The 15,313-nt window shown below is 36.2% G+C and overlaps 1 protein-coding gene across 7 annotated transcripts in view; it reads left to right on the forward strand.

Moving 5' to 3' along the window:
• The window catches only part of AHCTF1 (AT-hook containing transcription factor 1), a 96,438-nt gene that overhangs the window by 30,176 nt on the left and 50,949 nt on the right, over positions 1–15,313 (forward strand). For all 7 annotated transcript variants that reach the window (XR_009490747.1, XM_059875268.1, XM_005216798.5 and 4 more), the window contains 8 exons: positions 2,747–2,954; positions 4,685–4,801; positions 6,203–6,287; positions 7,631–7,781; positions 9,577–9,709; positions 9,795–9,976; positions 10,394–10,455; positions 11,312–11,440. Coding sequence is in view for 6 of the 7 variants with exons in the window: in XM_059875268.1 (XP_059731251.1) it covers positions 2,747–2,954; positions 4,685–4,801; positions 6,203–6,287; positions 7,631–7,781; positions 9,577–9,709; positions 9,795–9,976; positions 10,394–10,455; positions 11,312–11,440 (1,067 nt within the window). In the remaining variant the exon portion in view is untranslated. The remainder of the gene's footprint in view (positions 1–2,746; positions 2,955–4,684; positions 4,802–6,202; positions 6,288–7,630; positions 7,782–9,576; positions 9,710–9,794; positions 9,977–10,393; positions 10,456–11,311; positions 11,441–15,313) is intronic.

Here is a 15,313-nt window from a genome sequence, read left to right on the forward strand (position 1 = left end):
AGTAAGAATGGCAGTAACTAAAAATGAATTTGTGGACTATTAGAAATGATTTAGCTACTCTTTGTAGAAAATTGATGAAAGAATTAAATAAGCTTAATGGAGTTTTGCTCCAGAGTGTGTTTTGTGCATGATATCATTATAGTTATAAGGCTAATTAAAATACCTGTATTCATAATTAAAACTCATCAGATCAAAATAGTAGAGTTGAAAACATGTTTTATTTCAGTAGTCAGTAGTTCCTTTCCACACGAGTAATTTTATAGTGAAATTTTATAATTTTAATTTTATAGTGAATTTTTTCTCAATTAGAATTAGGAAGCTGGTGAATTTTATAGCATACAAAAAGTTTGAGTTTTGGAGTTTAAGCAAAATGTATATTTTTGTTTACAAAATAATTTATGATTACAATTATTTAGACTTCACTGAAACACACATAACATAGGAAATGAAGTTCCTAAGATTTATCATACTGTAAGTACTGTTTGTAACTTTTCCAAACTTAACAGTGTTTCTTATACATCTTTACACACATCACTTACATAAAGAGTCTGCTTTATTTTCTTGAATAACTTTGCAGTATTCCATTGAATGGATTAGTTATTTTGGCAAAGTTTTATCACTTGCTATTTTCTGAGGAGAAGAAAATCAGAAGCAGGATTGATTAGGGGGGTACTCAAACAAGTATAATGTGATAGGATTTTTTGCCTCTTCATTAACAGCATTGAGGGAATCTACTCTTGCACAACAGTTACAGCAATAAACGAGCCTGAATTTTTTTATGTAAACATTTGGGACATTCTCAAGCAGAATAATAAAAGAATTCCCACAAACCTGTTACCTAAGTTCAACTTAGTTTTCAAAATTTACCATATGTGCATCTGTTCTATTTCCCTTTCCTCCCTTCTCTCTTTGAGTCTATTAATTTAAAGCAAATAATGATTATTTACTACTAATCATGATGCAATTTACCACTGTTAAAAGTATTAATGATTACTTGGTATAGTGTTAATTACTAGTCCATAATGAAATTGCTATGATTTTCTCTAAAGTATCTTTTTGCATTTGAATTGTTTGAACCAGTATCCAAACACATTACATTTGACAGTTTGCATCTCATGTCTATTTAAATGTAGAGCAGTCTTTCCTCTATCCTCTCCTTATTCATTTATTTATTTTTAGTTCCACTGTCTTGCTGAAGATATTATTTTGGAATGATCTATGTATCTTCACGTGGTGTCATTTACACTTTATATTTTCTGTAAATGTAAGTTAGCTCAGATTAGATTCAGATTTAACATTTGACAGGTATCTTTCAGAAGTGCTGGGTATTTCATAATGGTTCACAGCAGGAGGCACATGGTGTCTTGTTTTATATTTAGTGATCAGTGAGTGGGTTTAGGTGATGACAGCATGATCCATCAACCTTAGTACCAGTGGTTCTCAACTGGGGGTGATTTTTTTGCTCTCTAGATTTTTGGTCATGTTTAGAGATAATTTTGGCTGTTAATACTGGAGGGAGAAGGTGCTAGTGGCATCTAGTAGATAGAGGCCAAAGATGCTGTTGACATCCTATAAAGCGCAAGACAGCCCCCACAACAGAGAATTATCTGACACAAAATGTTAATAGGGCCAAGGTTAAAAAATCATACTTGAAATTAGTTGTTTCTCCATTGACATTGTTGCCTAGATCTCTTATTTCAATAGGGCTGCAAAAATGCTTTTAAAGTTCTGTTAATGTGAAAAGAATTTTTTTATTAACTAGGTGTATGTGTTTATCTTGAAATACAATTTGTATAGAAAAGGCAGAATAAATGCATATGTTACTGTTTAAGTACTGATTTTCCAAGTAAGAAGCTGGTACTCAGCTACTTTCAGTGGTTCAGTAAGGTCTCTTATAAGTAAAGAAGGTAGAAACTCATGGGGTTTTACATAATACTTAATATGCTTTATTTGTTTATTTTCATTATTAGTTGTTGTTGTTCTCAAAAGTGCCCTGTTTTTGCTAACGAAGGCACCTTCATGGAATCTGACACATCACCTTAGATTTTGATAGCTTCCTAGATTTCTGGCACAGGATATACCAGGCTCATTGGAGAACCAGCCATTCTCCAAGGGGAATATTTAGGTTGTTACTCCTAAATTTGAATAAAGAAACCATCAGCCTTATTTATGATTGTTACGGAAATTAATTCTTACTTACTTATTTGTTTTTGGGTGTGCTGGGTCTTTGTTGCTGGGCGCAGGCTTTCTCTAGTTGCGATGCCCTGGCTTCTCACTGCAGTGGCTTCTCTTGTTGCTGAGCATGGACTCTCGGGCTCTCAGGCTTCAGTAACTGTGGTACCCAGGCTCTAGAGCACAGGCTCAGTAGTTGTGGCGCACAGTTACCCCACAGCATGAGGGAATCTTCCCAGATCAGGGATTGAACCCGTTTCTCTCTCCTGCACTGACAGACGGATTCTTTACCACTGAGCCACCCGGGAAACCGCAAGAAAATTAATTCTGTTAAAACGGGTAACATTTGATATGTACTGTGAGATTTTAAAGATATTACACAATTAAATGTGTTTTGAAAATTATAACATTTAAAATAACGGTGGCTAGTTCATATAGTCAGTATGCTTTGTTATCACTAATCTTATTTTAATTGACCCCAGTAGTTTTCAGTTGCTGATTGAATAATGGGTGACATACTTGGTTTTATGCTGTTTAGAGTTTGTTAATCTTACTTGTCCTATTTATTTTTTAGACCTTGAAGTTATAACTGGCATCCCAGCTGAAGTACCGCGCATCAGAGAAAATGTGATGCGAGAAGGACGCCATCTGTGTTTTCAGTTAGTCAGCCCATCAGGAACAGCCGTTTCAACCCTTAGTTACATAAACCGGACAAATCAGCTTGCTGTCGGTTTTTCTGATGGCTATCTAGCACTTTGGAACATGAAAAGCATGAAAAAAGAGTAAGGACAACTTTTTAATTATTTATTAGTAATTTCTTTCTGAATATACTCATTTACTAATATTTAAAGATTAGCATAAACGGGGAAAAATAGGGTAGACTAAGGATTGAATGCATAAGTTTCCATTACATGAAATCATGACTTAGTATAAAAAGGAGTGACTTAGTCAAAGTCACTCAGTCGTGTCCGACTCTTGTGACCCCATGGACTGCAGCCCGCAAGGTTCCTCTGTCCATGGGATTCTCCAGGCAAGAATACTGGAGTGGGTTGCCATTTCCTTCTTGCACATCAATTTAAGTTGAGTCAATGTATTTAAAAGGAATTTTGCTGAATTTCCTGCTAGTCCAGTGGTTTGGATTCTACACTTTAACTGCTGTAGCACAGATCAATCCCTGATCAGGGAACCAAGATCCTGTAAGCTGCATAGCACAGCAAAAAAAAAAAAAAACCCAAACCTGGCATTTTAGTCATTGTGGAAGTCAGTTTGTTAGTAAACTTTGACTCTACTAAGATATCTGGTATGAATTCTTTCTGAAGTACTTTTCTGCATAACCATATGTGTAAGGTAGTTTAGTAGTTCTCAGTTGACAGGAAAAAATAAAGACTTTTAAGAAAATTACAAAATACTGTGTTTAAAATTTATATGCTGTCAAAAACTTCCCCCAAATATAATTGTATTGATACTTTTTAATTAAATCTTTATTAAAATTATTGAGGAATCCATTTTATTAATTTACCTTTATTTATTGAATTATTGAATTACCTCCCTTTATTGAGGGAGGTAAGGCACTATAGGTTTTAAGTCATATCTCTATTGAGTTAAATAGATACCTATTTGTCCTTTAAGTTGTCAATTTACTATTTCTTCCTTTTTCTTCCAAGTAATATTAGAATATTTTCTTGAGTAACTTGTCTTTCAGATGAGTCAACAAAATAGTCACCTTTCCAAACTTTCTGCTCAGTTTGGTGTTTGGTTGATTATAAATGTTTGCCAAGTTTGAAGTGAGGGGGAAAGAGAGAGATGGAAAATAACAATGTATATATGCCAGACCTGTTTTTTTTTTTTAACCGTTGGTTCTTTGATGATACTGAGGTGTCAGTAGCCCCTAAAGTAAACATCGACTGTCCTTGCACCTCCTCACACTCAGTTTTTCTGCACAGTGCCAGTGATGCAGTGGCAGTGCAGTTGCCTAGTGGCTCCCTATGGGAATTCCGTCTCCACTGTCTTTGTTTATACCCTTCTATCAGCTCTTGTCTTTGAATTGCTCACAAAGGAATGCCTGGAGAACCTAGCTTCTAGAGGATTTTCTTGAACACTGTGTTCTTGTCACTAATAGCTCTTTTTCAAGGGCTTTGTGAGGCGTCTTCAGATTCTAACTCATTCTGTTGCAGTAATGGGAAACTGACCCAGCTGCAGCAACTGAAGTGGAGTGTTGTGACGGTATTTCATCTCTTTCTAGAGTACCTGTTACTGGGGAACAGTGCGTAGTGGCATACATTTATATGACTGGAAGGAATAGTTCGTGCTTTAGTGATTCTAACCCTTCCCAGTTCTACCTGGGAAATGGGGTGCCATGCTCATTTTCTTGATGTCTTGTGCCCTGTGTGTTTTTGAAGATAAGATGATTGTAAGAGCAGTAACCCAAATTCTTACATGAGGCATCTTCTTCTTTTTTCATGAAATTGTAACTTAGAAGTATGAAGTGTACTGATTTTTGTGCTTGTTATAGATACTACACACAGTTGGAAGGTGGAAGAGTTCCTGTGTATGCTGTCACTTTTCAAGAACCTGAAAATGATCCTCGTAATTGCTGTTACCTCTGGGCTGTTCAGTCTACACAAGATAGGTAAATGTGATATATCTGGTTTTTAATAGTATTTGTCAAGAATGGCATGGCAGTTAATTTCTTTTGCAAAGCTTTGTGCTATATTGCCTCTTTTTAATGAGAGCCACATAATTCAGTGAATTAGTAAGTGGCCATTGAAATGACTTTAAAAGGTAAATAATTGTTCCTATATGTTTGAGTAAGTCTGAGATATAAGTAAGAAGAAATTGTGCTTGCTTGACTTGTTTGGATATAATATATATTTCAGAGAGTAAGCTGATAACACATTAGTAGGCAACTTCTTATTCCTCAGACAATTTTTATGGCCTTCTGTGTTCTCTCATAAGAACATTTTTCCTCTTTTATAATCTCATTCCTTTCTTCTCTTGATTGTATATGCCTCTCATTTTTATGTATCCCTACTTTGTTCTCTAGTTCTTCTGTTGTACTTGCCTTTTGCAGTATATTCCTAAGGTTAATTTGGTTAATTTTCCCTTCTCTTTCATAAGCTTTAATTTTATCTCAGTGTAGCTTTTGAGAAATCTTTCCTTTCAGTTTAATTTCCAACTGGTTAAGCTCATTCATTTCCAGTGCTGGAACAGTGTAACTATTGATTTTCTCTTATTTTTCATTGATGTTTAGTGCTTTCTTTGGTGTTCCCAATACGTTCTCTTCCCAAACCTGTTCTACTTTAAATTCTAAATACCTGAATTGTGGTCAACTTAGGTTTTTGTGTTAGATTTCCTCACTTTGAGGTTTTGTCTTAAGCTTTAGTACATCAGTGAAGGAATTATTAATTGATTTAAGAATTAAGTCACTTAAATTAATTAATTAATTAAAAATTAATTAATTCTGATTTAAAGAATTCATTAATTAATTGATTGACAGATTCACTTCTGTCAATCCTGGAGGAAAATTGAAATAAAAATATGGAGATGGCTATTGGAATAGTCCTCATTAGGTCCATATTTCCATCCAAGTGTGATGTGGGCTGGCAGCAGCTTGAGTAATGTGCCTGGTGAAGACTCCATGTGGTGAATAAGAAGACATTTATCTCAACAATTTTTGTATCCCATTTATTTTTTCTTCCAATACTGTCTAACTAAAGCACACCTATGAAAGACAGGGAGAAAGAATGAATTTTGAGTAGCTTTATAGTCTTCCATGTAAGATGTCACCTAAAATATGCAAGCAACATAAGCTTAAGTTAATTAGAATCAATAAAAATTAAATCGGCTATTATTTCAAAGGACTACATTTTGTGAAAACAACCAAGTAAAACTAAATTCTTTATAACAACTTCAGTTTTGTCACATGTACTCAATATTGTACCCAAATTAAATTTATTTGAGCAATAAGAGGTGCTTAATGCATTAATATGGTATTTAGTATTTCTCCTCAGCTAATTTCTGTTCCTTTCAGTGAAGGGGATGTTTTGAGTTTACATCTGCTTCAGCTGGCCTTTGGTGACAGAAAGTGTTTGGCGTCAGGACAAATCTTATATGAGGTAAATGGTGATATGGGTTGATAGTATCAGTTTTATTGTTTGGCTATTTTAAGTCTTTGTTTTAAGCTATTGAGATATTACAATCTTTTCTTCTATTCAAGTTAATACTGTATTCATAATGTAATGTAAAAAGTATTAGATTTAGGAATCAGGACACTGGTATTTTACCAAGGTGGCAATCTTAAAATCTTCAGGTATAATTTTTCTTTAGAATGAAGAGATTAGACAAGACTCAAGCTTATGGCCTAGTTGGTAGCCAGGAAAAATAACCCCACTTTATTGTTCTAATATAACAAGCAGTAAGCCATGGGGTAGACTTTATAGTCTGGTTGCTTACAGTTGTAAGAGAGGATAAATACATCTAGCATTTTAAGTGACTATTTTTCTGACTGAATTCTTGAGGAAGTAGTGAAGTGCTGCTAATAACCAAATAACCATATTTGGTTAGCTGTCACAATACTTTCTCTAGAACAGGCTTTTTAACCTTGTATTTGAGGGTGTGTGATTGGGTTTTAGGGAATTCATGAAGCCCTTCAATTTTGTGTGATATTTTTATGATCACAGTGTCCATGTCATCCCCGAACCCCCCTCCTCCAACTCTCCAGTTCCACATCTGTGGATTCAGTGAATCTTGGATCAGAAATATGGGGGGGAGGAATTCCAGAAGGTTTCAGAACACAAAACTTGAATTTGCTGTGCCACAGCAACTATTTATATGGCATTCACATTGTATTAGGTATTAATAAGTGATCTAGAAATGATTCAAAGTCTATAGGAGGATGTGCATAGGTTATATGCAAGTATTACACCATTTTATGTAAGAGACTTGAGCATCCACAGATTTTGATACTGGAAGAAGGTCCCAGAACCAGTTCTTCATGGAGAACAAGGGAAAACTATGCATTCTTCTAGAGAAAATAGAAGCTATTCGTCATAGCTTTTGTCAGATTCTTACAGGGATCAGTGAATAAAAATTTAAGAACTAGAGCAAGAACTTCAATGAAAACAAAGAAGTAGGTTTGCTGGTTTAGAGAATATGTATTTGTAATTTCATTGCTTAGGTCCAATTTATACCCCAACCAGTAATGCATGAAGGTTCCTGTGTTTGATAACAGCTTTAGAAGATTTATTGATAATTATTTTTGAGAAACAAAATCAGCCTTTCTATTTGTGTTTTATCCCATATGTAAATTTTAGAGCTTTCTTGAATAATTTGTTCTCTTCGGTCTTTTAACTTTTTTGTTTTCTTTATATTGTGTGGAAATTCTTGAACATTTAATTTTAGAATAACTTTTTCTTAGAATCCTATTAAGACATAGATTGGTGTACATTTTGTATTTCAGGGGTTGGAGTACTGTGAAGAAAGATACACACTGGACCTCACAGGTGGCATGTTTCCTTTGAGGGGACAGACTGGTAATACCAAACTTTTGGGATGCCAGAGTATAGAGAAATTTCGATCTCACGGTGACAGGGAGGAAAGCATGAATGAAGGTTGGTTTAAAGCACTTTTATTATATATCATGTGAATGCTTAAGATTTGTCTTGATTTAAGATATATGACAGATATTGGTTTCTAGAGTTTGTACTCCTGGCAGTTAAAAAGTTGGAATACTAATTGTGGGATTTATTTAGGACTGTGTGAGATCTGAGGTATTTCTTGTTCTCCAGATCGTGATGTGTAGAACTCAAGAACTGAATAGATTAATGAGCAACCTCTTTATTTTTATCCGCCTCTCAAAACAGACACACACCAAAAGGTCTCTAGTTGTGACTAGTATGAGTAGTCTCTGAATAATGTTTACTTCTGTATTTTTTGAGACATACACAACAAACATGCTTTGTTGTCTTGAATTTTTTGTTTCCTCTAGTTGTTCTTCCTGGTAAATATTGTGACAGAATGAAAATGGCATAGATTTTAGAATCCAACATGGATTCAAATCCCAGCTCTGTCACTGGTTGTGAAGATGAAGTTGCTCAGTCGTGTCCAGCTCTTAGCGACCCCATGGACTGCAGCCCACCACGGAGGAGCCTACAAGGCTCCTCCATCCAGGGGATTTTCCAGGCAGGAGTACTGGAGTGGGTTGCCATTGCCTTCTCCAGGGAATCTTCCCAACACAGGGATCAAACCTGGGTCTCCTGCATTGTAGGCAGATGCTTTGCCATCTGAGCCACCAGGGAAGTCCTTTCACAAATTATTTAACATTTGTGACTAAGCTTTTGTTTCCTTATCTGTGAGTGGAATAATACATTTATACCTTCTGCAAAGGGTGGTTGTTAAGAATTGAATGGGACAACATGATAGGTTTATTCAGTTCTGAGAATGCTTAGTGGGGCCCTGGTTTAGCTTGTTCCTATTGGGATTTATTCTCATGTATAGCTTATTCATCCTAGAGATTTCCTCTGTTCTGGTCCCCTAATTTTTCATATCCAACTAAACATGTCAAAACAGAATTTATGGAACTCTGTCTCTTACTCCCCACTCATATCTTTTTTATATTTCCTATTAGTTATGTCTTGGATTTTTACTTTCCTTTTTCCTTCTATTGGTCTCTCATCTTTGTTCCTATCTTTCCATTCCATGTACCATTTGGGTACTTGTCTCTCTCCCCTGCCACCAGTGCCTTAGCATATAGCTGGATCAATCCTTCTCAGCTAGAATTCTTCTACAGAGTTAAGCCCTAAAGCCCAAAGATATCCATTTTAAGTATTGATACTCTCTGGGCTTCCCAGGTGACTCAGAGGTAAAGAATCCTCCTGCCAAAGCAGGAGATGTGGGTTCAATTCCTGGGTCAGGACGATCCCCTGGAGGAGGAAATGGCAACTCACTCCAGTATTCTTGCCTGGGAAATCCCATGGACAGAGGAGCCTGGCAGGCTACAGTCCATGTGGTTTCAAGAGTCAGACATGACTGAACTTGCACATGTGTGTGTCCACATACACACATAGTCTCTGGTACTAGCAATGATTTATTTGTGGGAGAACTTGCATTCAAATCATTTTCTACTTTCTCCTTACAGCATCTTGAAGTTGCCAAACTGTTAACTGAAGACAAGCCAAAGTTACTGTTTTTCTGATGAATGCATTTTAATAAGGTCTTCTTGAAATAGAAAAACAGTCAAGATAGAAGTGAATAAACCTCTTGTTACAGAATAAATGATAGAAATGTGTTTTAACAAATCAGATATGAGTTAAACCTCTTAATTTATGGGAAAATCTTCCTACTTATATTTGTTGTATTTATTTTGAGATTATTTATTCTGTTTTTAAAAATTATCTCTTCTTTTAGCTCTGTCTCCTGACACCAGTGTTTCAGTCTTTACCTGGCAGGTGAATATATATGGACAGGGAAAGCCTTCTATATATTTGGGGCTTTTCGACATAAATCGTTGGTACCATGCACAAATGCCAGATTCGTTAAGGTATGATTTCTCTATGTATGTAAAATTCTCTAGGAATTTTTATGTGTAGTAGTTTATTGACTTAATTGTATACAATTTCTTTTAGATCAGGAGAATATCTGCATAACTGCTCTTATTTTGCGTTGTGGTCACTGGATGCTGTTGTAAGTAGGACGTCTCCACATTACATCTTGGATATATTAGTACATGAGAGAAGTTTAAGTCGAGGAGTTCCTCCCTCATATCCACCTCCTGAGCAGTTTTTTAACCCAAGTACTTACAATTTTGGTATGTATTTATTTAACATTACTTTTTGAGAAAAATAACATGTAAGAGTATGTATATTTGTGCTGTGTGTAGTGTATTATCATTCATTTCTCATTATGATTAGTTAACATGTATGGATAAGTTACGATGTTAATTTGATATATGTACACAAGAAATTTAATGATTGTATGTTTTATAGAAAAATTATCAATATTTGAATTTGCTGTAAAACATTAACTATTTCATATTAACTTTTGATAAAGTTTGGTGTCTTGTTAGGATAGAAATACAGGGACAAATTATTTTAAAATTTATTGTATGTAGTAATACCATGCCTTGCCTAGTAATTTGTTCTTAGGATAAATTTTGTTGTACTAATACCATCCCAAATATAATATGTAAGTGGATTTTTTAAAATCTTTTTTTCTTTTTTTTTAGATGCCACTTGTTTGTTAAACTCAGGAGTTGTTCATATAACTTGTACTGGCTTTCAAAAGGAGGTGAGTAAGAAATAACAATTTGGACAGAGTGTTTCTTCTTGAGCTGAAGTCAGATCATGGATTTAAACTTTAGTGTTATTTATATAAACTACTCTTTCATCTTAAAAGGTAGCTTCTGCTAGGTATATGAGATAGCAGCTAGTAGCATCAATTACTGACGGCAACCTTCTAGGAAGAGCTATTAGGGTGTTTATAGCAGCTTTATATGGATGTTAGCTCCTGAACCCTAAGCAAAAGTAAGTCAATACCTTCCTTTACTCCATCTTCTTAATTCTCTTCCTTCTTAAAAAGCGTATGGGTAAATGAAGTAATGCAAAAAAGGTACCTGGCACAGTGGCACAGTGACCGGCTCAGAGTGGATTATGTTGAAAATACTTTTCCAGGAAAACATTAAGTGGCATATCCTTAAAATGATAATCAGCTAGATATGGATGAATGTCATATTTATACTTCATATCAGATCTCTTTCACATTAGACCAAGAAGAATAAACTGCAAGCTTTTTCTTTTGTGTGTATTAAGTTTGTTAAGATCTGTTACCAAGTCTGTCAGCCTTACAGAAGATAACAGGGTTACCTCATATATAAGCAATTTAAAATTGCTTTTTCAGTAGTACTGATAATTGCATTATCAGTAGTAGTATTTGTGACTGACAAGCATTGGTTACCTCAAGAACCTATGAGCTCTTTTCCTTGCAAGAAGTACAGAAAAGTAGTCTTCCACAATTTTCATTCAGTGCCTTTTAGTTTTCTTCATACTGTTAAGTGTAAAGTAGGGTAATGGGTTTATTAGTTATTCTTAAATTTGATTATTTGAATTGATTATTGACTGATATCTTATTAATCATTCTGTTATAGACTTTGACTTTTTTAAAGAAATCAGGACCATCTCTCAATGAAGTCATTCCTGATGGTTATAATCGATGTCTTGTGGCTGGCCTTCTCTCACCAAGACTTATTGATATTCAACCTTCCAGTTTAAGTCAGGTGAGAGATTTTTAACTCTTGTTGTTTCTTTTGGATCATGTCATTAGCTTTCTATTACAACAAAAATCTATTAATATCTTAAAAAGTAAGTTAAGTAGTGTAATGCCAGCTTTGCATGTCAGTAGCTGTGGTTCTTGGATTTGGCTTAAAATTCATACCTGCAGGATCCCATAGGTATAACTTGACACCAGGTCTATAGGCTAGTGAAAAAAAAGCTGACTTGAAACTCAACTTTCAAAAAACAAAGATCATGGCATCTGGTCACATAACTTCATGGCAAATAGATGGGGAAACAAAACAGTGAGAGCCTTTATTTCCTTGGGCTCCAAAATCACTGCAGATGTTGACTGCACCCATGAATTTAAAAGACTCTTGCTCCTTGGAAGGAAAGCTATGACTAGTGTAGACAGCATATTAAAAAGCAAAGACATTATTTTACTGACAAAGGTCCATCTAGTCAAAGCTATGGTTTTTCCAGTAGTCATGTATGGATGTGAGAGTTGGACCATAAAGAAAGCTGAGAGCCGAAGAATTGATGCTTTTGAACTGTGGTGTTGGAAAAGACTCTTGAGAGTCCCTTGGACTGCAAGGAGATCCAACCAGTCCATCCTAAAGTAAATCAGTCCTGAATATTCATTAGAAGAACTGATGCTGAAGCTGAAGCTCCAATACTTTGGCCACCTGATGGGAAGAACTGACTCATTAGAAAAGATCCTGATGCTGGGAAAGGTGGAAGGTGGGAGGAGAAGGGACTACCGAGGATGAGATGGTTGGATGGCATCATCGACTCGACGGACATGAGTTTGAGTAAACCCCGGGAGGTGGTGATGGACACGGAAGCCTGGTGTGCTGTGAGTCCTTGGGGTCACAAAGAGTTGGACACGACTGAGCGAGACTGAACTGAACTATAGGCTAGGAAACATCATGGATGCATCAGGCATGTCATGAGTAGAAGTCATAGTTGTTTTAATAAGCCCTTGATGTGATTTCTGATGGTTTGAGAACCACTGCTCTATAAAAACTGCTCTTATGAAAGCCTATTAGTGAAGATTCCAGGTTTCTGCAAAACACAAGAGAGTTACAGGGAGTCAGACTTAGTAATGGAAGACAGGCTTAATTTCCCAATGGATACATAAATAAAAATATTGTAAAATCCACACAGTTTTTAGAGTCACAATACATTTTACCAGTCAGGAGACATTTTTAAACAGTGTTGTCTAGTGACAACTTAAAATTCAACATTTTAACTTGGTATTTGCTGAAAGTAAACAAACCCCAGGTCGTTTTTCCTTGGAGAAAGAGAAAATGTTTTAATAACTCTTTCCCCTCAAATAATGTTTGAATTAAGTTATTTAAATAATTGCAGATATGTAGCGTAATGAATTGTTAGGGAAGGAGCCTTTTAAATATCAGATGAATTGTGAATATTGCTGCTGGCGGTTTAACACCTGCAGTTGGACTCTAATACCTAATGTCATGACAATAAGAGAAATAGTCAATCTATTATCAGGATTTTTTTTTCCCTTTCTCCCCTCCTCCCTTTTGTATCACTGTACTGAGCAAATATTGACCATGTAGTCATGTTCAGTCAACCCTTGGTACCCGTGACTTAGCAGCAGCAGCAATTAACTTACATAATAAGGCATGATATTTGCATATAACCTGTGCACACCCACTTATGTACTTTAAATCATCTCTAGATTAAAGTACTTAATACAACATACATGCATGTTAGTAGTTGCTGCTGCTGCTAAGTCACTTCAGTTGTGTCCGACTCTGTGTGATCCCACAGATGGCAGCCCACCAGGCTCCCCCGTCCCTGGGATTCTCCAAGCGAGAACACTGGAGTGGGTTGCCATTTCCTTCTCCAATGCATGAAAGTGAAAAGTGAAAGGGAAGTCGCTTAGTCGTGTCCAACTCTTAGCGACCCCATGGCCTGCAGCCTACCAAGCTCCTCCATCCATGGGATTTTCCAGGCAAAGTACTGGAGTGGGTTGCCATTGCCTTCTCCGCAATAGTTGCTGGCACACCTCAAATTCAAGTTGTTTTTTTTTTGGAACTTTCTGTAATCTCCCCCACCCCCAAATGTTTCCTATCTGCAGTTGATGAGGAACTGACTGGATATCAACATTTCAGTTTGGTTTTGCTCTTTGTAGAACCCCTTTAGACAAATATTGACTATCCTTAGTTGGTCTTATGTTAGCTTATCTTTGCTTTCCAACTGTGTGTCGTTTGCCTCTTGATTTTGCTTTCTGGGAGATGTTTTCATCTAATTTTCTTTTTTTTAGATTTAAAAAATTTAGCCCCAATTTAAAATTTCTACACGCTCTTACTCTTTGATCATTCTTTTTTGGTAGTATTCTGTTATATTTTATGGATGAAATATCTTCTAGCTCTATGTTTCAGGTTTTATTTAGTTCCTGTATTATGCCTGTTTTATCTGGAGTTATTTTTTATTATTTTAGTCTTTTTGATTTGGTTGTTATTTAGTTGCTCAGTCATATTTGATTCTTTGCGACCCTATGGACTATAGCCCGCCAGGCTTCTCTGTCCATGGGATTCTCCAGGAAAGGATATTGGAGTGGGTTGCCATTTCCTCCTCCAGGGGACCTTCCTAACCCAGGGTCTGAACGTACGTCTCTTGCATTGCAGGCAGATTGTTTACCATCTGAGCTGCCAGGGAAGCCTTTTGATTTGGTGGCTATACTTAAATGTTTGATGGTTCTTTCCTTTTCATATGTTGAGTGAGTCAGTAACAGATTATAAACTGTCTTCTACATAAACAGAGCTCTGAATTGGGTTCATTAAAAAACCTTAGGTAAATTTTGTCTTGGTGGCCCTTGCTCATAGGACCCTGTGGTCAGGAAATTATCCTTCCCTGCCACAGGCTCCAAATTAGTATTAGTGTTCATCATCCTTAAGGAGCACTTTAAGTGCTCCATTTAATTTTTTTTATTTTAGAGAATTAATACCAATCCCCCCTATTCTATATTATGAAACTTAGTTACAAGCAATGATATCTAGTTTTAAAAAGAAGAGTAAAGTGAGAGGTTACTCTGGTGGTGCAGTGGATAAGAATCCACCTGCCAGTGCAGGAGACATGTGTTTGATCCCTGGTCCAGGAAGGTCCCACATGCCATGGAGCAACTAAATCTGTGCTCCACAACTACTGAAGCCTGTGCTCTAGAGCCCAGGAGCTGCAACTGCGGAGCCCACATGCCACAACTCCCGGGGTCTACGCACCCTAGAGCCCCTGTTCTGCAACAGAGAAGCCACTGCAATGAGAAGCCCAAGTACCGCAACTGGAGAGTAGCCCCCACTCGTGGCTTTAGAGGAAAAACCCATGCAGCAGCGAAGAACCCCGTAGCCAAATATAAATAAATAAGTTTTTTTAAATAAGAAAAAGTGAGAAAAAATAGCTATAATTCAACCATTCAGCCATGTTAGTCAAATAGCATTTAGTATCTTTTTGTGATTATTTTGAATCTGGTAATTCAACCCTTGGTTTCTTTCCACTTACATAGATAAAACATGAATAATTTCAATTTAGAAAATAGGCTAAAGTATTTGGAGGCATGCAAATATTGGCATTTTGTTGACTTTTTTCATGTATCTTTTTAAAAACTTTATTCCTAAAATAGACCAAATTGAGCTGAATTGGTTAGTAATGGATATGTCGAGATGAAGCAAAAAAAGCGAGGAGGAGATTCCTTCAAAATGTTAGAGTGGTTACCATGGAGGATGGGAGGAGTGAATGGAAATTTCTTTTGATTAGGTAGGAGGAGACAGGGCTTCTGGGAAATAGTCTTAATCTAGACTTGGATCAGTTTCATCAGTGTCCAGTTGGTAATTAGTTGTTAGTTGTATGTATGG

The sequence above is a fragment of the Bos taurus genome, chromosome 16 (assembly GCF_002263795.3).
Source record: "Bos taurus isolate L1 Dominette 01449 registration number 42190680 breed Hereford chromosome 16, ARS-UCD2.0, whole genome shotgun sequence".
NCBI lineage: Eukaryota > Metazoa > Chordata > Mammalia > Artiodactyla > Bovidae > Bos > Bos taurus.